Genomic DNA, 24,304 nt, shown 5'->3' on the forward strand with positions numbered 1-24,304 from the left:
TTCCATATATATGTGTTAGCATACGGTATTTGTTTTTCTCTTTCTGACTTACTTCACTCTGTATGACAGCTTCTAGGTCCATCCACCTCACTACAAATAACTCAATTTCGTTTCTTTCTATGGCTGAGTAATATTCCATTGTATATATGTGCCACATCTTCTTTATCCATTCATCTGTTGATGGACACTTAGGTTGCTTCCATGTCCTGGCTATTGTAAATAGTGCTGCAATGAACATTGTGGTACATGACTCTTTGAATTATGGTTTTCTCAGGGTATATGCCCAGTAGTGGGATTGCTGGGTTGTATGGTAGTTCTATTTTTAGTTTTTTAAGGAACCTCCTTACTGTTCTCTCTAGTGGCTGTATCAATTTACATTCCCACCAACAGTGCAAGAGGGTTCCCTTTTTTCCATACCCTCTCCAGCATTTATTGTTCGTAGATTTTTTGATGATGGCCATTCTGACTGGTGTGAGGTGATACCTCATTGTAGTTTTGATTTGCATTTCTCTAATGATTAGTGATGTTGAGCATCCTTTCATGTGTTTGTTGGCAATCTGTATATCTTCTTTGCAGAAATGTCTATTTAGGTCTTCTGCCCATTTTTGGATTGGGTTGTTTGTTTTTTTGATATTGAGATGCATGAGTTGCTTGTATAGTTTGGAGATTAATCCTTTTGAAAAGTTGCTTCGTTTGCAAATATTTCCTCCCATTCTGAGGGTTGTCTTTTCGTCTTGTTTATGGTTTCCTTTGCTGTTCAAAAGCTTTTAAGTTTCAATAGGTCCCATTTGTTTACTTTTGTTTTTATTTCCATTTCTCTAGGAGGTGAGTCAGAAAGGATCTTGCTGTGATGTATGTCATAGAGTGTTCTTCCTATGTTTTCCTCTAAGAGTTTTATAGTGTCTGGCCCTACATTTAGTTTTTTAATCCATTTTGAGTTTATTTTTGTGTATGGTGTTAGGAAGTGTTCTAATTTCATTCTTTTACACGTAGCTGTACCATTTTCCCAGCACCACTTATTGAAGAGGCCATTGTATATTCTTGCCTCCTTTATCAAAGATAAGGTGACCATATGTGCAGAACCCATGGTTCTTTTAATTGAAACCGCTCACCTGTGTCAGGACTTACCGAAGCTCAGGTTCTTTTGTCTTGGTGCAGAAAGAATTCAGCAAGAGGCAAAGTGGCAGGCAAAGAGTGAGTTTATTACCATAGGATGCTCATGAGAAATACAAGTGGGCAGGCTAGAAGGCTTTGCCCCAAGGACTGAGAGGACTTTATTTTTATAAACAAAAGAAAAGTGGGAAGGAGGGAAGACCACCTTCTTCCTCATTCTTGGGCAGACATCAAAGCTTACATCATTAGTTCCTCCTTTGACCCTACATGGTTTGAACAGGACTGTCATGGCGCTATTTAAATCATATGTATATTAGCAAAAGAGTGGTGACATATACTAAAATATAGTAATTCATCTCAGGTTCTGGTATAATGTCCCCTTTCCCCCTTTTTTTCCCCCTTCACCTATATTTCTGTCTTGGCTACATGCAGAAATGCTGCTTTTCAAGGACTATTAACTCCCTGACTTCACGTAACAAGATTCAGACCCCATATCTATTGTCTTGTGTTTTAACTATCAGGGTTTGTGGCTTGAGTGTGCCTGGTGCTTGGATGCACCTGGTCTCCCTTCAAGGCAGTGTAGATTGTTGCTAGGTTACTGGATTCTTTTCTTGAGTGGTCATTAGCTTACAACAGTCTCCCAAACTCCCTTAAAACTCCCTTTCTGTCCTTAATCCCCTACTGGGATTTCTAAACTGACTATTTCATTATCTTACTCTATCTCTATCATTTAGGGAAGGCAAGAGGGGGCAGAAACAAGGCCTACACATGTGAAGTAAGCCAAAGCCATAATGAAGTGCCCTTATGTTTAATAAAAACAATGGGAGATTGGGAAGGAGAGAAAGGGAGAGGTGGACATGGCCCAAAACGTCAGGGAAGGCTTTGTGGAGAAGCCTGTTTGAAGCTGGGCTGTGAAGATACTCAGTGTTGGCTTCAGCGAGCTGGCTGAGAGGATGGGGGCAGGAGAAGGGCTGAGGGTGGAGAGACCTAGTGAGCACAGGTAAGGGTGCTGTGTGGGGAGACAGCCTGCCCAGCAGGGAGACAAGACTGTAAAGGCTGGGCTTTGGCTCTGATTTCAGGTCTCTCCGTCAGCAGTTGTTTGCCTTGGACGAGCTTAATTAGGCTTAGTCTCAGTTTCTTAACTGAGGAAACAGTTGCGAACAATACCTGCCTGAAATGACCAGCGTGAGGAGTATATTAGATCCAGGCCACAGCTCTGCGGCTCGCTCGCTGCCTGACCCACACAAGATCACTTCTCTGAGCCTCAGACTCCCCGTCTTTAGAGAGGGGATCACACCTCCTCCAGAGGGTGATGTTAGGAATAAAGGAGCTACTGTCATGAAATATTTGGCAGAATGAATGTCCAGTCAATGTGATAATACGCCAGATTCACTCCAGGGAGGTGGGCTGTTGGAAAGTTTTTTGATCAGAGAGGAAGGGTTTGAGTCGAGCCCTCCGCCCTCCCCGCTATGACCCAGGGAGAGCATTTCTGAGTATCCAAGAGGGAGAGCCCAGTGGGGAACAGAGCTTCGGTCTATCCCGTCCCAGGCAGAAGCCGGCAAGTTAACCAGGCCAACCGCAGTCCTGCCGGGCGCACTTTCATCCCCTGAACCCAAGTGACCAATTTAATGACTGTAAGCAAGGCAGGAAAGGAATTCAGAGCAGGCTGTCCTCTGGCAGTCACTGTTGGATTACGAGTCTCATTTCTTTGTTGGAAGAAAAAAGAAATCATTCTGGTGGATTTATTTTCCTGCCGGCACACTGAATCACAGAACCTGGACAGCCTTTCCCAGCCATGAAGCCTCTGAGTTCACCGAGTGCCCCTACTGAGACCTGGGAAAAGCAATGCACTCAAGCTGCCGGGGCCACGGGACTCTGGGCACCTGGACCAAGAGCGGAGGTGGGTGCAGTGGGCTGCTCAGGCCCCAGGTTGATGCAGAGCCTGTCCCCCTCCCCCTCCCTTTCCTGTGACCACTCCTCAGAGAGCCACCCATAGCGGGCTTGGTCTCAAAGTCCCCCTGATGGTGGTTCCCCCCTTTCCCTCACTGGGTCAGGAGAGGCAGCCCGAGGTGAACAAGGACCCTGGACCCAGAAACACTGATGTCAAATCTCCTTTACTGATGAAGTATGGAGTGGCCAGCGAGAGCCTTAACCTTTTCGTGCCCCGTTTTCTTTGCCTGAACAATAGGATGCTGTCCCGCCCTGCTCGTCTCATGGGGTTGCTATGGGGACCATTTGGGTTAATGCTGTCTGTCATCCTAACACCTTACAAATAATCATGAATGACCAAGTCACTTAAGTGCTTCCTTCCCTCTTGGGCAAATAATCCCAAATCCTTGCCCTCCAATCAAATTTGAATCCTGTCTCTCTTTCTGCAAAACATTTTCCTGTTTGGGGCCTGTGGAGCTTGAAGCCCTCTAAACAGACAGTCCTCTAAGCCAAGCTGGACTAGTGCACGGTTGGGGGTGGGGTGGGGGTGGCTTCACGGGGAGGTCCTGCCACGACTTTGGCCTGGGCTCCCCTACCTGCTGGCACTTCCCCCTACCCTCTGGCTGCGGGCAGCTGCCACCCCAGATACCCGGCTCTTTCTCTCTCCTTGCCCACCGCTCCAGCTCCCTCCCTGCCTGCTGTGTGGTCCTCATCCACTTGTCCCGACATCAAAGACTGGAGTGTTAGCCAAGCCTGCAGGTGTGGCCAGCGCATCCTGACAATCTAGGGACTTGGCTTCAGGAGCAGCCACTTGCCTCCCTGCCTGTGGGCTGGGCTGAGCCTCCCCTTCCTCCTCCTAGAGAAGCCCCGTGTCCCTCCCAGAGGACATGGCTTCCCCTGGCCGAGCACCTCAGGAGAGGGTCCTACTTTCCTCTTTTCCCTCAGGTTCCAGCAGGGTGCCCAGGTGCGGCCTCCCTCAGAGGAAGTGCGTGTCGGCGGGATGACTGGGTGAATGAATAATTGTGCTGAAGGCCTCACAAAGAATTCGCCCCCTCCTTGGGATTTGGTTTTCCTCAGACATGAAATCCCTACCAACACTGAAAGCCCCTCCTCCCCTTCCTTGGGCCAGCCACGTGGGCATATTTCTCCAAGAGGATAATTCCATTGCTTTTCCTGGGAGTTTCCAACCCCAAAATGGCTCAGGCTTGCGCAGTGATGCCAAATGTAGCACAAAAATTATTCTGAGCAACTCACAGCCTGGCCTTACACAAATAGTGAAGTAGGGGAGGATGATTCTGGCTTTCTCTTTCTTCGTTCCTGTCTTCCGTACTGTCATTGATTGAGTGAATCACTCATTGAATCACTGATTTAGTTACAGAGCCCCAGGCACTGGAAGGTATAGGTTATACAAAGGGACGACGGAAACTGCGCAGCCAGGAGGGAGTTTGTCTGTAAACCAATAGAACAGAGTTCAGGTCTGCCTACTCCAGGGAGGCCCAGAAGCCCAGGGAAGCAGGGAGGAGGGACCCCTCCTGGGGGTGTGGCTGGGAAGACTTCCGGGTGGAGAAGAGGCTTTGGGGGGAGGCAGTCGTGTGGGCCTAGCCAATGAATGAGGGAGGTCTGGTGATGTGGGAGGGGAAAGGGTGGGAGACCAGGGAGAGAGGCGCTGTGTCTGGGAACCATCTGGAAGACAGTGTTTGATTTGACAGGACAAAAGGGGGAGTGATGACCCATTCTTCTGTCAGCAACTGATTCCTGCTAAGGTGTTAACTGCTCATTAAGGAAAGTGTTAAATGTTAATTAAAGGTGTAATTGTGAATTAAGCTTTAAGGTGTGGCCTCCTTTTGAGGACTGTATTTGTCTTCATCACCTGCTGCCTGGGAAGAATGTGGCCTTGGAATCAAGCCGACCTGGGTTCGAATTTGATTGCAGTCACTACCTATAACCTTGAGCAAGTCATTTAGTTTCTGGAACCTTCACTTTCTATAAAGTGGAGACAACAATCTCCACCCCATAGGGTGGTTTTGTGGGTTACATGAGATGTCATATGGAACCTAGGTCACAGCTAGCACAACACAGGTGCTCAGAAATCTTGCTTTTACCTCAAAAAATTAAATACAGAATTACCATATGATCCAGCAATTCCGCTTCTGGGCACATACCCAGAGGAACTAAAAGTTGAAGAGATATTCGTACACTTATTATTCACAAGAGCCAGAAGGGTGGAAGCAACCCAAGTGTGCATCAGTGGATGAAGGGATAAACAAAATGAAACAAAATGTGAGATCTCTCTCTCTCTCTCTCTCACACACACACACACACACGCACACACACAATGGAGTTTTTTCAGCCTTAAAAAGGAAGGAAATTCTGACACATGCTACAACATGGATGAACTTTGAGGACATTATGTTAAAATAATCACAAAAGGACAAATACCGCATGATTCCACTTAAATGAGGTACACTGAGTAGTCAATTTCATAGAGACAGAAAGTAGGATGGTGGTTGCCAGGGCTGGAGGGGTGTGGAATGGGAAGCTGTTGTCTAATGGGTACAGAGTTTCAGTTTGGTGGTGACGGTTGTACAACAATGTGAATGTATTATACTTAATGCCACTGAACTATACACTTAAAATAATAAATTTTGTTGTGTATATTTTATTACAATTTAAAAAAGAGCAATGTTGCTTTTATTCTTCTTCTCCAGCAGCAGAACCTCTACCAACTTCTCTTTTCTTTGTAAGGAAAGTGGACTAGGACAGGCTTGGCGTGACACTTCTAGAAGGTCACCAACCTGAGCTTGATGCCTAATTCTCAAGGGATCCTGCCCAGACTCCCAGAGGGGATTGATGAATCAATGTTCTGCCGAGGCTGAGGAGTCTCTAGGTCAGGCTCACTGGAAGGAAGCTGGCTGCAGGCTGAGTAGGGCAGAGGGAGGGGAGGTGGATTAGCATTCACGGAGTGTCCACTGTGCGCTGGGCAGAGCGCTCAGCAGGTGCTAGGCATGCAAATGATGAGCTTCTGCCCTCAAGGAATTCACAGTCAACTTCCACCTTTACCTGCCAGCTGGACTTCCCCACTGCGGAGATGGCCAGGAGGGTAAAGGGGAAGAGACACCGTTTTGCAATTGTCTACCTGGACTCAGGGCCCAGAGATTTAACCAGGGCCCCCTGAAGACCTGGCTTCTGAGGCAAAAGTCCTCTGTGTCCAGACCCTAAGGAGTAGTCACAGGTGTATGGGGGGATCTTCACAGTGCTGAGTCTGGCAGGAGCCCAGGCCATGGGGCAGCAAGGGAAGGGAAACCTACCTGGGCACCCTGCTTCCTGTAGCACTCTGGGTGGGTGGGGCTGAGAGGACCTCCCCTTGAGCTGATTGAAGGAACTTGCTTTGGCCAGCATCCCCTTGGGATCACAGGCCCCGAGAATCGAAAATCTTCGTGGAGATCACCTAAATAGTTCAAGGTCCTGGAAAGATCTCATCTTTCCTACATCCCCAACTTCCTGGCATGTGGCAGATGAAGACCCTACTGCAAAGTGTAGTTGGCAGTTTAAATGTAAGGTCCCAATTCTATGCAAGTGCTTTTTATTAATTCAACAAACATTTATTGAGCCCCTACTTAATACCCAGCATGTTAATAATTCAGTCTCTATACTTAAGCTGTACAAAAGATAAGAGATATAAGTATAATTTCCAAAAAGTTGAAAGCACAAGTCTCATACAGATATAGAATGAACATGTGTCAAAGACTTTACTGAACTCACTAACTAACGAGTGGACCAATAAGATGACAAAGCTGGTTCAAAGAGCATTTAAGGGACTGAGATTTAAAGGAAAGGCCCACCAAAATAATTTTTTTTTAAGTTAGAGACAAATCTGGTAAATATCCTACAGGGTAATAAAACAGGGATTATCTCTCTTATTGGACAGAAATCACTTGAATCTCTACCAGCAAAAATCTACAAGTTAACATGTATTTCACGGTCTGAGCCCTTCATTAATAATAGCAAATGACAAAGTCAAACAATGAACTTGTCTTCTAGAGCAGTGCTATCTGACAGTATGTAACGTGGGTCAGGTGTGTAATTTAAGTTTTTCCTGTAGCCCCATTAAAAATTAAAAGCAAATAGGTGAAACTAATTTTAAGAATATATTTTATTTAATCCAATATGTCCAAGATATTGTCAGCTTGACATGTGGTATTAGCCACTTTTCAAGGGCTCGATAGCCATGTGTTGATAGCACAGTTCTAGACAATTAAATAATCTTCCTGTAAGTCTGTTATACAAAGCTTCAGTATGACACTGAAGGAATATACAGTCATCTTCTTGGCCTTATCTAAATTTCAGATAATTTTTCCCAACATACCTACTTAGGTCCCTGTGACCTAGTTGTCAGGGGTATGGGAAAGGTGAGTCCAAACAGTGGCCCTTAAAAGACAGCCATATAACCATCCAGTGCAACAAATGGTCTTGGACAGGTGTATGGGGGCCGTGAGGGCCCAAAGTTTTGCTGGTGGGATGGGATGGATCAGAAAAGACTTCACGAAGGATAAGTGGCTTTCACTCCAAACAAGGGGAAAAGTGTAACCAAAAGCAGGACGGTGCACAGGTCAAAGAACACTCTTGCTCAGGTGTGTAGGCAGGGAGGGCAGGGACTGAGCCTCAACGTTAGGCTGGGACCAGATGGTCAAGTGTCTTGGGCATCTCACCTCTATCCAACAGGGAGCCATAGAAGCGTTTTCAGAAAATGAGGGACGTGCCAAGACTCATCTTTTAGGGAAGACACCTCAAGGAGCTGTTGGCCCTGTGGCTGGCAGAATCTTCTCCAATTCCCTACTCTCTCATTGCCCCAGTTGTGAATAGGGAAGAAGTCATGGTTGGTAGCTAAAAATATTTCCTAGGCTCAAGTTCCAGATATGATGCCAAATCCAGAGTGAAGAAAGCATTGGTGAAGGAGGCAAGGATGGAGTAAGACTCCTCTGGGTCTGAGGAAGGCTGCAAGATGACTTTTATGGATTGGTGATTTAGTCGCTGATAACCTGGCAGCCCTTAGGGCGAACTTAGTACAAGCTAAGAGAGATCTCAGCCTGGAATTAACTCAGCCACTGGCCAAATGAGGCAAGAGAGGGCACGGGTTTGGCTGTTTTGATTCCCATCATCTGGATGGAGATAAGAGCTGGCTTTGATTTCTCTTTCCCTTTACATCTTGAGAAGTTCAGAGTACTTCATGGGCATGCCCTAAGATGCTGTCTCTCAGTCCTGCAAGAGGCAGGTCAAACAAGGGCAGGGAAAGCTGGAACAGGCACGGATAGTACAAAGAACAAAGAAGAACTCTTGAATTTTCTGAAACTTCCTCCCTGATCCCCTACCTCATCAATGTCAGAGAAGAGCAACCTGACTTCCTTGACTTCTAGTTCTACCTGAAATGCACAGAATAAGCTACTTTAGGCTGAGAGCCTGTGGCCTACAGGAAGAGGAGAGGCAGTGTGGGGAAGGAGAGATTTGGGGATAGCTCTGCAATCAAGTCATCTCTCTTGGTGGTGTATACAGGGGCCGAGGGGTCTTAAATCAGCTTTTTTACAGCTGATGTGTTTCCAAGTGACCAGTCTGAGAAGGCAGACAACTCTAGGGTCCTATTTCCACTGGGGGTTATATAATCACCATGTGCAGGACTAACCACCCAGTCACACAGGAAAATTCTAACCTAATCTCCTCGGAGATAAGACTTCCCCTGGCTTTTTGCCATGAACTGATCACCAGCTGGGGCTTCGTGTGAATGTCTTCTGATGAAAACTGAAGCCCAGAGCAGCAGAGAGAACTGAACTGGAACTTAGGAAATGGACCCAGCCCCCAGCCTCCTATTTAGAAATGAGCTGGACAAAACGTCAAATATTTGGTTAAAGCCAAAATCCAGTCTGATAACCAGCTGTGTTCCAAATATCAGATAGGGGTTCGGTTGCCTCTCTGCCACAATGGGGACCTTCTGCTTACTCAGACCTCCCTCTCCCAATCCTCCACCAGATCTAACCCTCCAGCTCCAGCTCCTCGTGGGCTTGTGATCTCCTGTGTTCTCTCTCTCCCCAGTTTAGTTCTCCTCAAAGGTCCTATTGTGGAGTCTACCTGTTAAATGTGGAAAGAGCCTTAGAGTTCATCCAGGAAAGAAGGAAGAGAGGAAGCAAGGACATTAAGCTTCATGAAATGTTAGTTACTAAGCTAAGTCATAGAGACATGGGATCTCACTTGAGCCTTGTGAGAACCTGCTAAGGTGGGCAGTATTATCCCCAAGTTTACAAATGGAGAACTGCCGCTCAGCCAAGTTAAGCAAGTTGCCAAGGATTGCAGAGCCAGTGGTGGATGAGAGGCTGGAGCTCTGGGCCCCTCATTCCTGTCCACATTCAGTCCCAAGTAGAGCTGATCTGAGCTCTAGAGAAAACGGCGATGGAGCAAAAGTCCCAAAGTGAGAGGGACTCCTTGGGCCAGGCTAGAAAGCCGTGCCAGGGGCCACCTGGCTCCAGCTGCCTTCACGGCCTGTGCTGGCCCAACCTCTAACTGCTAGACTAAGAGTTCTTCGTATTGGCAGGGGGATTGGCAGGGGGTGGGGTGGGAGGTGGGTGCAAACTCCTCCGAGAATCTGATGAAAGCTCTGGATCCTGTCTCTAGAAAATGTACATTCACCCTCACACACATACAGCTTCGGCTGCAATTTCAGGGGGTTCCTGGGCCCCAGAAGTCAGCCATTCTGAAACTGGGGAGTCCCCATGGGGGCCAAGGTGGGGAAAGAGGGAAAGGGTTTGGAAGCGCAGAGGAAGATTGAAACAATGTGCTCTGCGGGGCGGTGGGAGGTGAAGGAGCAAAGAGGTGGGGTGGAGAGTGGTCAGGGAAGGAGGTGCCCACAGCAGAAGCTCAGGAGGCCTGGGCACCTCCCAGGGTGAAGTTTGCTACCATGGAGTGAGCTCATCGAAGGGCATGGTGGTGCCCTGGGAGGGCTGAGGGAGATGGGCCCCCAGGCCAGTCCTGACCCACCCCAGAGCTGGGTTTTGTTCTAATAAGGGAAGTGGGATTCTGTGACACAGCTCAGATTCCGAAATCTCCATTTGGAAAGTGAATTCAGATCCCTTCGCCTGAAGCCAGCAGCGTCCACAGTTAGAATAAAAACCCACAGTGGTCTTGGTCTCAAAGTAACCAAACCTTCCACCTGCCAAGGACAGGGTGGCGTCAGGCTAATGCAGCCACCAAGCCAGCCTGTTAAAAATAATGGTTATGTAAAGAAAACATCGACTAATCTGGGCTGGGCTAGAATAAACGTCTCCTGTTCTGACCTACCCCCGAGGTGATGATTTATTTCTTCCTTGAATTGCTCCCCCAGTTCTGCGCATTCACATGCTTGCTCAGCAGACCCCCAAACAGAGCGTTTTGGGTTTGCCCAGCTGTTCCATTTCCAGCCTGTTCAGTTCATGTCAGGTCCCACCGCTGGGCTTGGTCCCTCCTTCTCCCCGCCCCCTCGTCTTCCCCTTCCCGCTTTTTCTCTCCCTCCTCCTTTCTCCCTCTTCCTCCCCCTCCTCCTCCTGCTCTGAGATCCCCGATTGGCCTCCCTTCCAGGCTGCCTCTCACCTCACCGCCTCCTTGGGTCCCATTCCCAGGGGCCCACAGGTGTGTGTGGAAACGCCCTGGGGGCAGCTCCTGATCCTGGGCCTTGAAGGAGAGACGAGGAAGGGAAGGGGGAAGAGGCACCGGCAGCACAGGTGTAGCCTTGGCAGCAGGCTGCTCTCTGATTTCTCACTGCTTTGGCGAACAAGCACGCAGGTATCACTGTGTCACCAAGAGGGAAATGGCCATGCCAGTGAGTCATCTCACGAGCATCCATATCCCCAGCGCCTGCATCAAACAGGACACTGCCTCCATCCCATCATCCCACAGTGAGTGGCCCTAGCAAGGCATTTCTGGAAAAGGGTTTCTGGTGTTTTCTGTTGTGGAAATCAGCCCTGCCACCCCACTCCCGCCCCCCCCCGCCCCCCACGCTCCCCTGTTTCCCTACATGTAAATGGGGAAGGACACTCGTTGAGTACCATTCACCTGCCTGAGTCGGGTTAGCTGTTTCACGCATTCATCCTCCAGGGATTCCTCCTGGTAAAATTTGCAGGAGATGTAGGATTATTCCCATTTCCTGGATGAGAGACCATGCTCAAAGAGGTGGTCATTTGCCCAAGGTTGCACAGCTCATAAGTGGCAAAGCCAGTGGCAGCCAGAATCAGCATTCTGAGTGTGGGTAATAAATCGATGGCAGTGGCAGTCCTGGTGCTGGGGGGCCAGCTCCTACCTGTGACTGTGTGAGGCCATAGAGCCAGTGGTCAGGAGCATGGGGCCAGGGCCAGGCTGAATGAGTTCAGGTCAAACTCAGGCTGTGAAATCCACTCTCTGTGGGACCTCTGTGCCTTGATTTCTTCATCCATAAATGGGAGTGTTTAAAAGAGCCCTTTCCTCCTGGGTTTGTTCTGAGGATTAATCCACATATAGGGCTTAGAGCAGTGCTTGGCCCACATAAGCACTGGGTGTTAGCCATCACTACTTCCAGAGGCACCAACGCTTTGATTCTGGAGGAATACCCTAGCCTCTGAGAGAAGGTTGGAGGAATAACTTTCACTTCAGGTAGTGCTTTAGAGGATCCAGAGGCCCCATCCACCGACTTTCTCGTTTAATCTTTATAACTCCCTTGGATAAGGGCAGGGGTGGTTTAATTCCCATGCCACAGATGTGAGCCTGAAGCCCAGCAATATCACGGGACATGACTGGGCCCCTACGGAAACAACTCCTACCAGCCTCTCTCTATATGGCTTCTTATGTGGCAGGACTCGTGCCCAAGCGTGCACACCTGAGCAACCAGACTGGCACTCAGAGAATTGGGGAGGGCATGAGGCTCATAAAAGAACACCCTGATGCTTTTCCGGTCAGCGGCCTGAGGTGACCTCTAAAAATGGTTCGCTATTCACTTGACCCAGAAAACCCCACAAAATCATGCAAGTCAAGAGGTTCAAATCTTCGTGTTTACTTTAAGAACACTCGTGAAACAGCCCAGGTCATTAAGGGTATGCATATCCAAAAAGCCACCAAGTATCTGAAGGATGTCACTTTAAAGAAGCAATGTGTGCCATTCCATCGTTACAATGGTGGAGTTGGTAGGTGTGCCCAGGCCAAACAGTGGGGCTGGACGCAGGGTCGGTAGCCCAAAAAGAGTGCTGAATTTTTACTGCACATGCTCAAAAATGCAGAGAGTAATGCTGAACTTAAGGGCTTAGATGTAGATTCTCTGGTCATTGAGCATATCCAGGTGAACAAAGCCCCCAAGTTGTGGCGCAGGACTTATAGAGCTCATGGTCGGATCAACCCATACATGAGCTCTCCCTGCCACATTGAGATGATCCTTACTGAAAAAGGACAGATTGTTCCTAAACCAGAAGAGGAGGTTGCCCAGAAGAAAAAGATATCCCAGAAGAAATTGAAGAAACAAAAACTTATGGCCTGGGAATAAATGCTGCAAAAAATACATGCAAATAAAAGCAAAAAAAAAATAAGAACACCCTGATTAAGGCTGAGAAGAAGAAAGATGGAGAAGAAACCAGGACATGAGCCCCTGGCCCTTCCAAGTGGACTCCACTGCCAATCAAAGCCATTAATGTCAGGAAGGAAAAACCCAGCTGGTCACAACCAGGGAAGCCGAAAGGAGTGGAGGGCAGTGGATGGGAGCCCTGGTGGCAGGGGAGGAGGTGGGGAGACTCGGCTGGCACAACCAAGGAGCCCAACATTCCAGGGAATTGTTCTGGACAAACTCTGAAACCAGACATGGGCTAGAATGACAGGTGTGAAAGACAAGAGTCAGCAGTGAGCAGCTAATTCGTTTGCTTTCTACCCCTTCCTCCCATCCTCCCTTCCTTCCTTCCTTCAACATTGAGCTCCTAAGCCCTGAGCAGGGGCTGGAGATAAATGTGTTAAAAAGGTGAAGCGTCCATAACTGAGTAAACAAGCAACAAGCTCTACTGTGATAAGTACTCTAATGGAGGGGCAAACAAGGAGCAGTGAGAGCATAAAGGAAGAATCCAAGAAGGGTTCTCAGAGGAGGTGACAGCTGTGTGGACCTTGAGGGATGAATAAGAGTTTGCCAGGAAGAGGACTCAATACTGGAATGTGGAAGGGGGCAAAAAAGAGAGAGAGGATCTTCTGTCTAGAAGCAACTCCTATTGCTTATCACTTCAGATTTCCCTTTTGTGTTCCATTTTCTTTTTTGTTAATCAGAGCCAAAGCAGAATTCCTTATAGAGCCCTGGCCTCTAATTTACCTCACACGAGAAGCTCCTGCTTTCTTTCTCCTCTGAACAAAAAAAATTATCTACCCTGTTTGGAGCTCTCTGGTGCTAGAGTTTCCTATAACAGGGAACAAGGCTCTCATTCCATAAGTTGAGATGAGGTCTATTAATCCTATATCCTGAGAAATAAAGTATACATGGACTCTAATTTACACTAGAGTGTGGATGACTGACACAAGATACTTTCCTATGCATAGATTAGAACACGAAGAGAGGGTGAAGAGAACAGAAGGACCCTGGAAGTATGCGTGTGTCTTGGGGGGAGGGGCATTAAAGGGGAACCAGTAGTGAGAGCCCCTGACAAGGGTGGAGAAGAACCCGGGAAGGGAGATGGAGAGTTGTGATGAACAGTCACAGTTCAGCACACTGAGGCCCAGAGGGAGAGTGGTGCCCTCTGGAGCCTTCTTACTTGCCCCCTACTCTCACAATCCCACCCCCAGACTCCCTGGCAAATGATCGCTACCTCCAGTGGGGTCCTGAGAGAAAGGAGGTCCCTAATGACCTGCCAGGAGTACGGCGTTGTCCCTTCAAGGGAGAAGTCAGTCCCAAGGCATGAGGCTGGATGCAGGTGGGGCATTGGGAAGGACACTGGTTCCGTCCTGTTCCTTGGCCCTGTGTCTGCCTGGTGGACTGAGAGGAGGGCACAGGCTGGCCCCCAGGCCAACCAGCCAGCAGCCTAGGAAGGGTTAAGGATCCCAGGCAGCTTCTACACCGTGCTGGTGGTGGCAGTGGCACAACTCTACTCTCCACAGCACCTTGGGAACCACCACCCCTGGGAGGGCCACCATGGCAACAGCTAGTGTGGGAACAGGTCCTCTGGGTCTCCCTGCCTCCTGGGCTCACCCAGGTCCTCCCGAGGGGCAGCTGGCCCAGCCTGGGCCATGAGGGAGAGGCAGGCCACCTCCTCTCTGAACCCCTCTGGGGCAGAGGGCTGAAGGCATGGAGGAAAGTCTGGTTTTGTTTGTTTCCCTTTGTTTGCTCTGAACTTTTGATCACTGATACTGCATTGGAAGTAACTGTCCTTGGACCTGGGGCCTAAAGATGAGGAATTGGGGGGAGATTTAAGGGGGAGTCTCTGGGGACATTAGGAATGGAGTCGTGCCACAGGTTGAGGAATCCCAGCCTCCGGTCGCTGCAGAGGTCCCCTCGGGGCTGGTCACCCCCAGGAGGCCTGACCAGGATCCGGAGGCTCAGAGTTCAGGAAGGAGCCCATGGGAGGTGAGGGGGGCACTGGCACGAAGGCCAAGCTGGGCCAGCAACTCCTGCCTCAAGGTTTTCTTTCTTCCCCTCCATCCCAAGCTCACTCCCTCCATCGGTCTTTCCTCTCTTCATCACCCCTTCCTGCCTCTTGCTCCCCTTGTCTTCTCTTCTCCCTCACTCTTCTTCCTTTTCCATCACTTTCTTCACTCACTTAAACATTTCCCTGAGCACCTACTATGCAGGGAGTGCTGGGCTAAGCCCTGAGGGGGCGCCGGGATGAATCAGCTCCCTGGGGTAGCTCACAGTCAGGGGAGGGGAATTCTACAAGCATTCAAAACACCAGGAAGAGATGGTTACGTTCTGAAAGGAAGAGCTACGGGAACTCTCCTTTCAGTCCCTCTCTTCCAGCCGTCCTCATTATTCTAACAGTTTCTCAGGCAGGAAATGCATAATGTAAAGAGAAGAGCTTTCACGTTATTCCCCAAGGACTCCCAGGAATGCCCTAGAAGTGAGGTGCCAGCCGGAGACATTTGGGAGGGATAAGGGAGGACACAGCTGAGCACTTACTCATGCCAGGCCCACCTCTGCCCCTTCATTCATTCATAAAACATTTATTTCGCACAGTGCTAGGCCCCAGGTACTTAAAGGAAGGCAGGCAATAGACAAATACAGTTACGAGGAAGAAAGTACCATGGAAAAAATGAGCAGCTGCGGTCACAGAAAACAACACAGAGGTAGTGGCAGGGGGCAGGGGGCGGGGGGAATCACCAGGGAAGAGACACTTAAAGCCGGACCCAAAGAGTGAGAACTCGGACAATCAAAGGGGTCGGGAGAGGCGGGACACAGTGGTCCACATGAGGGAACAGCGTGTGTAAACCACTAAAGGTGGAAGAGGCTGGTACGTGTGAGAAAGTTTCCCGGGGGGCAGAGGGAGGGGCAGGAATGATTTGCTGAGGCAGGAAGAGGCCTGATGAACAGCAAGGCCTTGAGGGCTCGCCTTACTTTGAAGAAGTTTGGATTTTATTCGAAATGCAGTGGGAATCCAGCCACTGACGGTTTTAGGCAGGGGTAGCACGATCTGGTTTCTGTTTTAAGAAGCGCTCTCTGTCTGCTGGGTGGAGGCTGGGTGGTAGATGTCAGTGGGACCCAGGGAGACCAGGAAAGAGGAGATGAAGCCCACCTTCAGAGCTGGAGGGGAGAAAGCGGGAGATGGAGAACGTGTGAAACACATTTCAGAGCTTGGAATGATAGAACTCGCTAATGGCTTGGAACGGGGGCGGGGTATTGTTAGATATTTTAATCTACTGGTCTTTTGGCCTATCTCCCCTATTAGAATGTAAGCTTCATGAGGGCAGGGATTCCGTTGGTCTTGTTCACTATTGGTTCCCCAGGACAGAGTATAGGCATTTAATACAGATGTAATGCACGGTAAGTGAGTGAGTTGAATTAAGGAATGAGAGGGCGGGATTAATAATGACACCTCAGTTTCTGGCTCAGCCTCGGGGAGAGGAGCCGCCCCCTCTCTCCACACAAGGTATTGCTGATTTAGGAAGCAGAGACCCTAAGTCAGCAAAAAGCAGAGCCCTGCAGTTTCAGGAGACTTTTACGGAATAGCCCTAGAAGTAGGCAAATATGGCGGGCGGGGGGGCCGGACAGAGCTATGGGGAAAGGAGAGGCTTCCAGCACCAACAGCAAGAAGGCCCCTCTGACCTGGAGCCACAGCTGTCCTCCTGGCTCCCTCTCAGCCCATGATGTTGTGTTCAAAGCCAACTGTGGTCTCCCAGGAGAGAGCAGGTCCCAGAAGCCCTGGCAACCCTCGCCGGCCTCTGGAACAACGCAGGCAGTTGTGGCACGGGTGTGCTTACCACAGCCTGAGGTGACTGAGCCCGCTCGTGTGCCCCCTGTTGTGTGGGTACCAGGGTGGGCACGCACAGGGGCCTGGAGCTGGGAGATGAAAGCAGGTGCTCGCTGTGGTGATGCTGTCGGGGCCCCGGGGGGCTATAGGCGTGGGCGCTGGGTACATGTCGTCAACACCGAGTCACTCTGGACTGATGCACCACAGATGCCGGCCTCTGCTCCAGTCTGTGCAGAGGGGCAGGGAAGAGGCAGACAGGGAGTCTTCCACCCTAGAGTTAAGGACTTTGAGGAAAATCATGCTGGGCAAGGAGCTTATCTGAGTCCTGTTCAAAAGACCTGGGTTCTGGACCTGTCCCCACCACTAACAGCTGTGTGGCCCCATGTTAAGTCAGACCATCTTAGAACTGGAAGGGGCCTTCTAATTCCACCTTCTAGGCTGAGCAGAAATTCCTCCCACGAACCCCCGGCACACGATCGTTCAGGGTCTCTCTAAACTTCCAGGATGGGAACTCCACTCCAGGACAGCCCATTCCTTCAGGAGTTTTGTTAGGAAGTCTCTCTTTTCCAAGAGGCCTGGAAGGACCCAACACCAGAGGTTAACAGTGTCACCTCCAGGGAGGACAGTGGGATTGAGGGGGGGTGATGAGGCTTCCCTGTTGATTTGGTTTGGGATGCTTGCAGTACCATGTGTTAAATTTGTAATGGCAAGGAAAACAACAAAAAAGTCAGGTTTTTCTTGATTTGAAGGCAGTTTGAATCTGCCTTCCTAACATTTCCACTTACTGGTTCTAGGTCTGCTCTCTGGGATCAGAGAATAATCTAAACCTACTTCTCCTCTGATACCCTTCAAATACATGAACTTGATCCCCATCAAATTTCCAATAAGCCATTTCCAGGTTGAGCTGCTCCTCACGTAACTTGGTTTCCAGACCAGTCCCCATCCAAGTACCTCCCTTCTGAGCATCAGAAAATAAAACTCAGTGAGTTGCAGAAGGAAGGAACCAATCACTCCTTGAGTTGGGTGTTACCTTATGCTAATTAATTAACGAGGCTGAGAAGACATCCTTCTCCCTTTTCTGTGTGCATGTGGGGGCATGATCAAATCACTTCCTCAAGCCTTGGTTTTCTTACCTATAAAAGGGGTAAACAATACCTTTGCTATGAGAATCAATAGAGGTTAAGGAAATGAAAAACATTAAAAAGCACAAATCTATACTTTAGGTATGATGACCTAGAAGCCTCATTCCATTTAGACAGCAGCTAAGTGTAGGGCTCATAGAGTCAGACGGCTTGGGTTCAAATCCCAGCTTTACCGCTTATTGGCTGTGTGACCTTGGAGAAATGACCTGACATTGCTGTGCTACAGTTTTCTCCTCTGAAACAAGGATGATGATAACACCAAGCTCAGAATGGGTGTTTAGGAGCATTAGATGTATTGCCTGGCACTTAATAAAGGTTAGCTGTTTGGTATTATCACCCCAACTCTTATTCCTTCACAGGGAGCTAAGGGGCTCACCGAAACGAGGCGAATTCACGGCACCTATTTGAAACGTGAGGCCATCAAACCAAACCGGTCATTTGTCATTGGAGAGAGTTGCTCCCTCACCCAAATATTTGTAAACAATGTTTTGTGCTAGGTGCTGTGCTAAGGGTGTCACAGGCCCTGCTTCACTGAACTCTCCCAACAGCTTCATGAGGTAGATACCATTATTGCTCCCATTTTACAGATGAGGAAATAGAGGTTCACACAGATTAATTAACTTACCCAGAGTCACATAATCAGGAAGTGAAGGAGACATGAGTCGGACTCCCAGAGTCAGTCTCCATCACTATAGCATCCTGCTCTTTTAACCAGCTCCCTAGTTTGGGCTCCACTCCAGCTTCGGGGACAAGAGGGAGGCAGAGCCTTTGCTTCCTTGACAGCATTGCCTGCTGTTTCTGTGAGGTGGGGAGGAGGGGCGGTCCCCTGCTTCTCTCACTGAACTCTGCCCTCCTGCACACTGCCCCCTCCCCCTCCCCCTCCAGGGGTCTGAGGTTGTCACCGGGAACCCCAACTGCATCTCCTTGGGTCCCCTCAAGCCCCCCTGGCATTGGTTACCCTTGGGCTGCCTGCTGGGTTCTCAGCCCCTGACCATGAAACGGTTCCACATTGATCAACAACAAAAAAGTAAAAGAAAAAGAAAAAAACCCCAAAATACCCAAACACCATTTGGGACATGGGCCCTGATGCGTAATATCATTATGGAGCCAGCAGTGCATCCCATCCCATTAGTGCCTGGCCAAGCTTCTCTGAGGCAAGCCTGGCTGCAAATGGCTTTCTCCTGTCTGGGGGGGCCGTAGCCTCTACTTGCCCTCCACTGCTGGAGGAGAGATTTTATCTTTAATTGACAACTGGCTGCCTGCCATCGCCTTGCCTCTGCTGGCCCAGGCTCGAAGCGCGATTTTCTCTTTGCTTCAGGGACAGGCTTCCCCTTACTTCTCCCCTCCCCTCAGCCCTGCCATCCTCACCACCCCCCACCCCCACCCCCGGTGTGCTCTTGTCCTTTCCTGGTGTGACTGGACCAGGCAATCTCAGAAATCTGGGGAGAAAAGCTGAGAGCAACAGGAAATGGATGAGGAGGGAGCTAACACTTACTGTGCATCTACTGCATGCCATATGCAGACAGATGACACTGGGCCAGGCCTTTACACTCACTGGCTCTGAGACAGGGGCTATCATTATCCCCATCCTACAGGCAGGGAAACTGAGGTTTGGCAAGTTGCCCCAAGTTACCCAGCTAGGAAGTGGCAGATCAAGACCCTGAACTGAGGCCCCTTTGATGCTAAGTTTACACCTGGGATAAAGAGTAAAGAGAGCACACACGTGCCCAGGCCTGGCTACATAATCCGCGGAGCCCAGTGCAAAATGAAAACACAGGGACCTTCTTCAATAATTATCAGTAACTTCAAGACGGCAACAGCTGAGCATTAAGTCAGTTGTGGGCCTTTCTGAGTGACTGCACAGGTGGCACGGTCCTGAAGCCAGCCCTGCTCATTCCCCTGTGTGAGTGTGAGAGGGACAACAGCAAGGGATGACGTCTGAGCATCACTCACCACCATCCCCATCCTCTCTAGGCCCAGGACCATTCACTCCCCAGCCCTAAGTGGTCCCAGTTGTGCCCCCAGCCCCTTGTCGGCCTCAGTTCATCAGCCATCCATCCAGTCATCACAACGACTTCGGCATCCCCAGGGCCTTGGCCCACATAGAACTGGTGCAATTTCAGGGAAGAGAAGATGCCCCCTGCAAAACAAGCAGGAATACAGTGGAACCCCCTAAACAAACAACAGTCTCTTCTTCCACGTTACTGCTGGGGGTGGTGGGGGGGCGGTGGCAGCAGTGGAGATCACTGCCCAGAAGCCCGGGGTCCCAGGTTAGTCCTCTTGGCGTGACCTTGGCCAGATCGCTTTTCATCTCGAGCATTCATGTCTGGCTCTAAATGCAGGAGTTGGGCTGCACTGGTGATTCCTGGTGGGGGCGGGTTAGGAGTGTGTTGCATTTCTCGGGTGTTGGGGGGGAAGCCCGGGGAGGTCCCCACAGATACAGAAAGGAGAGGCGGAGGCAGTCACTCACACAGCGAGCACGGCAGGACGCTCCAGATGTCTTTATTGGGGCTTGAGCACAGCATGACAGTCAAAGGCATGCAGACAGGGCGGCAGGGCCCAGCCTAGGCATGCCTCAGACACACGAGGGGACAGCTTTAGAAAAGGACGACCAACACCAGGGAGGGGCAGGGCGGGCTGGGAGTGGGGAGGGAGGGCCTACGCAGAGGCAGAGGCCAAGGTCGAAGGGGGCACCTGGCCTCGGCTATTGCACGCATACTCCGGCCACCAGCCAGGAAGTACTGTATTGCAACTGGTCTCCGCTCGCCCGCAGCATTCCCTTCTCAGACCCCTGAGCCAGATGGGCAGACAGACCCCTTCCCTGCCCGTCCGCCCAGCAGCATCTTTGGAAACAAACGGACAAAGGCGACAGAACAAAAAACCAGAAATAAAAAAAGACAAAACACCCCCTCAGTCAAGGACACAGGGAAGGTGGAGAAAGGAGTGGAAGAAGCTGCAGAGGAGCCCCGGGAAGTCCCCCAACAACTGGGGCATGGGGTGGGAGGTAGAGCCCCAATCTGGGGTGGGGTGAGGCTAGTGGAGCAGTGACCCCAGGGGGCAATCTGGCCTTCCACAGGCCTCTGGCCCACAGGGGAAACACTCCCAAGAGGGAGAGTCTAGCCAGGGACCACCCAGCTGGACTGGCAGTTCCCAGGTACACTTTTCCTGGGATATTCCACACACATATTCAGCAGAAACAAGGAATCAGTGAAGGGGAAGGGAGTGAGGGTGGGGGTGGGGCGAGGGCCTGGGGAGACATAGCCTAACGAAGAAGACAGACCACCAAGAGCACATGCACTACACACAATAGTATAGTATGTATGAATATAGATACTATATGTGCATATATATCTCTTCAATGTACAACAGAACAAGAACATCAGACCCAATGGCTCTGGGCCCCGAGGGTCACATGGGAGGTTTCCCATCAGTCCTGTGCAATCAAGGATATCTGAGTCTTTCCCAGCGAAAGATTCTTGCCTGGGTTCCAGAGTTGCCCTAAGCCTCTGGCTTTCTGTCTGTCTGCCTGTCTCTCTCACGTTGGTGCCGCTTTAAGAGAGGGTGAGGACTTCAGCCTGGGCATAGTTGGACGAGAGGGCATCTTGGCAGGTCTCTGTGTTTAAAGAGCACAGGGTGTGAGACACTGGGACGCACACTTTCGGCTCAACATTGCCTTCTTGGGGGGGGTGGGTAAGGAGTTCAGCAAAAGAAAGGGAGAAACAAAGAATGAGATGTTAGAAGGAAGGCAGCTGCTGACCTATAGGCGGTGGGTTGAGGAGTAGGCCAGGAGCGCAGCTGGAAGGCATGGGGCCCAGAGCTAAGAGTCCAGGAAGAGTGGGGATAGGGAGGAAAGGGGGTGAGCCCTTCATCACCCCTCTGCCAACCCAGCACTGGGCGACGGTGACCCATAGGTGATGTTACAGCTTATCTCCGTGCCTGTTAGGTAATGAGCTCCAGGAACCAGGAGACCTCAGGTCCTCAAAGCTGCAGTGCAGTGGGAAGAGGGACCACAGCTCTGCAGCCTGGCATGGAGGCAGTGGGAGAGGTTCCTGGCAGGGTGGGGGCTGACAACCCACAGGCCATCGCCTGGGCTGCTGCCTGCCCAGCCTGTGCTCCCCCCTGACATAGCTCCATCTGCCATCACCACCTGGGGCTAGTCCATTGTCCCAGGGGGCTGGTGAGGAAGGCTCCTGAGTGTGCTGCCGTGTCTTGCCCAGTCCCCTTCCTCAATCTGGCAGGAACAGAGTCCCAGCAGCTGGAGGGTGAATGCTGAAGGGGAAGGTCAGGGAGGACGACTGTGCCCATCTCAGGAGAGACAGCAGGAAACCCAACCCCTCAGTGAGCCCTTCTCGGCATCTCCTCCTCAGCCTGGGACGGCAGTGGCCTGGGCCTTCCCTTCCCCTACCTTCTCAACTGGGGCGCAGGTAGGGCAGGCAGGAGGTTGCTGCGGGGGCAGGCATTATGCCAGAGAAGGCGATGTTCTCTGGCCAGGGCAGAGGAGGCCCTCGTCTTCCAGGAGGCTCTGTGAAAGGGCAGCCGGAGCTGTTATGCAGCCTCCCCTCTGACTCCCATGCAGTCTGGGCTCTGGGCTGAACAGGCACTTTCCCCTCTGGCTCCAGCTCACAGCCACCCCTCTCAGAAGCCCTGGGGGCTGAGAAGTGGCCTCTAGGGTTGTCAGCAGCCCTGGTACAAACTGGAGGGGCAACAACTCCTAACCGGCTGCTTCTCTGCTCTGCGGGGAGGGGCTGGGCCCCAGCTGCAGGGGAAAGGCTGTTAGAAGCCAAAGTAATGGGCAGAGGTCCAAGTCCAGATCCAAGGTAAAGCAAACTGCACTCTCAGATTGTGGGTGGGAGGGAGTGCCCTCTCCTGAGCAGGGAGGCCCGAGGCCTGGGCAAGCCTGAGGCCCATGCAGGCAGCCGCCTCCCCAGGCAGGGCCTGGTGTACAGTGGGGCTCCGTAAACTCCAGGGCTCACTTTGCCCTTTCCGAGGGCCCTGAGAGGAGCTGGGGCAGGCGGCCTACTCAGCTCTCCCGTCAGCTCACGCTCAATCCTGTGTCAACCCTACAGAAGCCAGAGAGACAGGAGGGGTGTGTGGGAGCCCACCTCCCAAGGCACTAGGGGCTCCAGCCTGGCACTCCTGCATCATGTCGCCCAGAGACATCTGTGCCCACCATGGGGGTGCCATGAGCATGCCCGTCCCTGTGGGAGGGAAGAGAGGGAAGGAGGCGGTGGGTGCCGTGGAAACTTGGGCTCCTGACAACTTGAGGGCTGCCACAGAAATAGCCGCCTCAGTTCCCTGAACCAGAAAGGCGAGTGAGAGGAGAAAATAGCTGTGGTGCCCATGCTACACCGGACACCCAGCTCATCGTGTCCGTGTCAGAGCCGGGACCCCTGCACCAGGGAGCCCGGCAGGGGCAGGACCGAACCCATCCTCCCGGAAGAGAAGCTGGGCTCTCAGACTGGGCTGAAAGGGTCGAAGGTGCCCTGCTCCCCGTCCTGCTCCACAGGGCTTCCCTGTCCGTGTCCCCTTCTGAGGGGCAGTGGCATGGAGGCCCCTGTATCTTCCTCAGCTCTTCTTCTCGTCATTCTGAGAGCAAGCAGGAGGCAGGCCCCACAGACCACAGCAGGGCTGGGGGAGCCCAGGACCCACCCTGAACAGACTTTCCTGGAAGGGACATCCCTGTGTCTGCCCAAGGCTGAAGAAGGCATTGAAATGGGGATGTTCCTGGAGCAGGCTCTTCATCACCCCTCCAGCGCCATGAAACGTTCTGACCTTTCTGCCCAGCTCACCTTTTGGGGTGGTCTCCAGAGTCCCCAGCCTCCTGCCAAGTCCCAGAATGCTGTCTGGCGGTACCTATCTCTGCCCACTCTGGAAGGAGCAGACATGGACCTTACTTAGTCATTCCCTTGACAAAGTTGCATAATCTGACTCTAAAAATTGCCAGGCACACGGCTCTGCTGTCAGGTCTAATTCCCATCAGGTGAAACAGGCGATGTCTTGCCTGAGGTGTTCTGAGTTCCTGGGCTGAGGAGGTCCTGGAGCGCCTGGCTGGTGCGCTGCGGAGGGGCCCCCTGGGCTCGGCCCACCCTGGGCGCGGCAGGCTGCCAGTAAGGGAGCTGGTGGGGGCAGGATGGCTTCAGTCCCTACACTTCCCCTCAGCTGCCCCTGCCCGGGGCGCACCCCTGCTCACTCAATGACTCACAGACCTGTTGTGCTCCCTGGCTCGTTAGGTAAATGAATACACTTAATTATAGAAATTAGATGAGTCTCCGGTTCTGGCAGCGATACAGAGCACAGAGGCTGGGTGGGAGCGGCAGGTGACTCAGAGGCAGGGCTGGGAGTTGGAGGGAGCAGGAGAGGAAGAAGAATTGTCGGGGAAGCAGAGGAAGCAGCGTGGCAAGCGATACTGCAGCTCGGGGTGCAGATGGGATGCTGGGCTCCGCTGCTGGGCGCCACCCCCGAGAGGAGGACCTCCCCGCGCCTAGGCAGCCAATCCTGGGGCTCTGACTCTAGGAACGCCCACCTGCACCCCATGGCAGGGCTGGAGAATATCAGGTGGCACTGCTCCCCCAAGGAGTCAAGCCCTCACACACCGGCAGAGATGCCCCAGGGGACAGCCTTATTCCTGGCTGGTCTGGGTGTGGGATTGACAGACAGACAGACAGAGATGTTCAGTTGCAGGCTGTTTGGTTACTGGTTGAAGGCCCC

The 24,304-nt window shown here is 51.3% G+C and overlaps 1 protein-coding gene and 1 pseudogene across 9 annotated transcripts in view; one reads left to right on the forward strand and one right to left on the reverse strand.

Moving 5' to 3' along the window:
- KCNC4 (potassium voltage-gated channel subfamily C member 4) overlaps positions 1 to 24,304 on the reverse strand; it is a 75,125-nt gene that overhangs the window by 33,217 nt on the left and 17,604 nt on the right. Inside the window, exon 4 of one of the 8 annotated variants that reach the window (XM_082432484.1) lies at positions 5,769 to 5,961. The exons of 4 other annotated variants lie outside the window; for them this stretch is intronic. In XM_082432484.1, the coding sequence (XP_082288610.1) occupies positions 5,858 to 5,961 (104 nt within the window). In that variant the 3' untranslated portion in view covers positions 5,769 to 5,857. Of the gene's footprint in view, positions 1 to 5,768; positions 5,962 to 19,378; positions 19,737 to 20,082; positions 21,273 to 24,304 lie in introns of those variants that run through there. 3 more of the 8 variants (XM_082432482.1, XM_082432487.1, XM_082432483.1) reach the window with 3 other exon arrangements.
- LOC309648773 (large ribosomal subunit protein uL22 pseudogene) lies at positions 11,850 to 12,614 on the forward strand (annotated as a pseudogene). Its single transcript has one exon. The product of its transcript is annotated as a large ribosomal subunit protein uL22 pseudogene (transcript).

The sequence above is a fragment of the Balaenoptera physalus genome (genome assembly GCF_965194825.1).
Source record: "Balaenoptera physalus genome assembly, chromosome: 1".
NCBI classification, from domain to species: domain Eukaryota; kingdom Metazoa; phylum Chordata; class Mammalia; order Artiodactyla; family Balaenopteridae; genus Balaenoptera; species Balaenoptera physalus.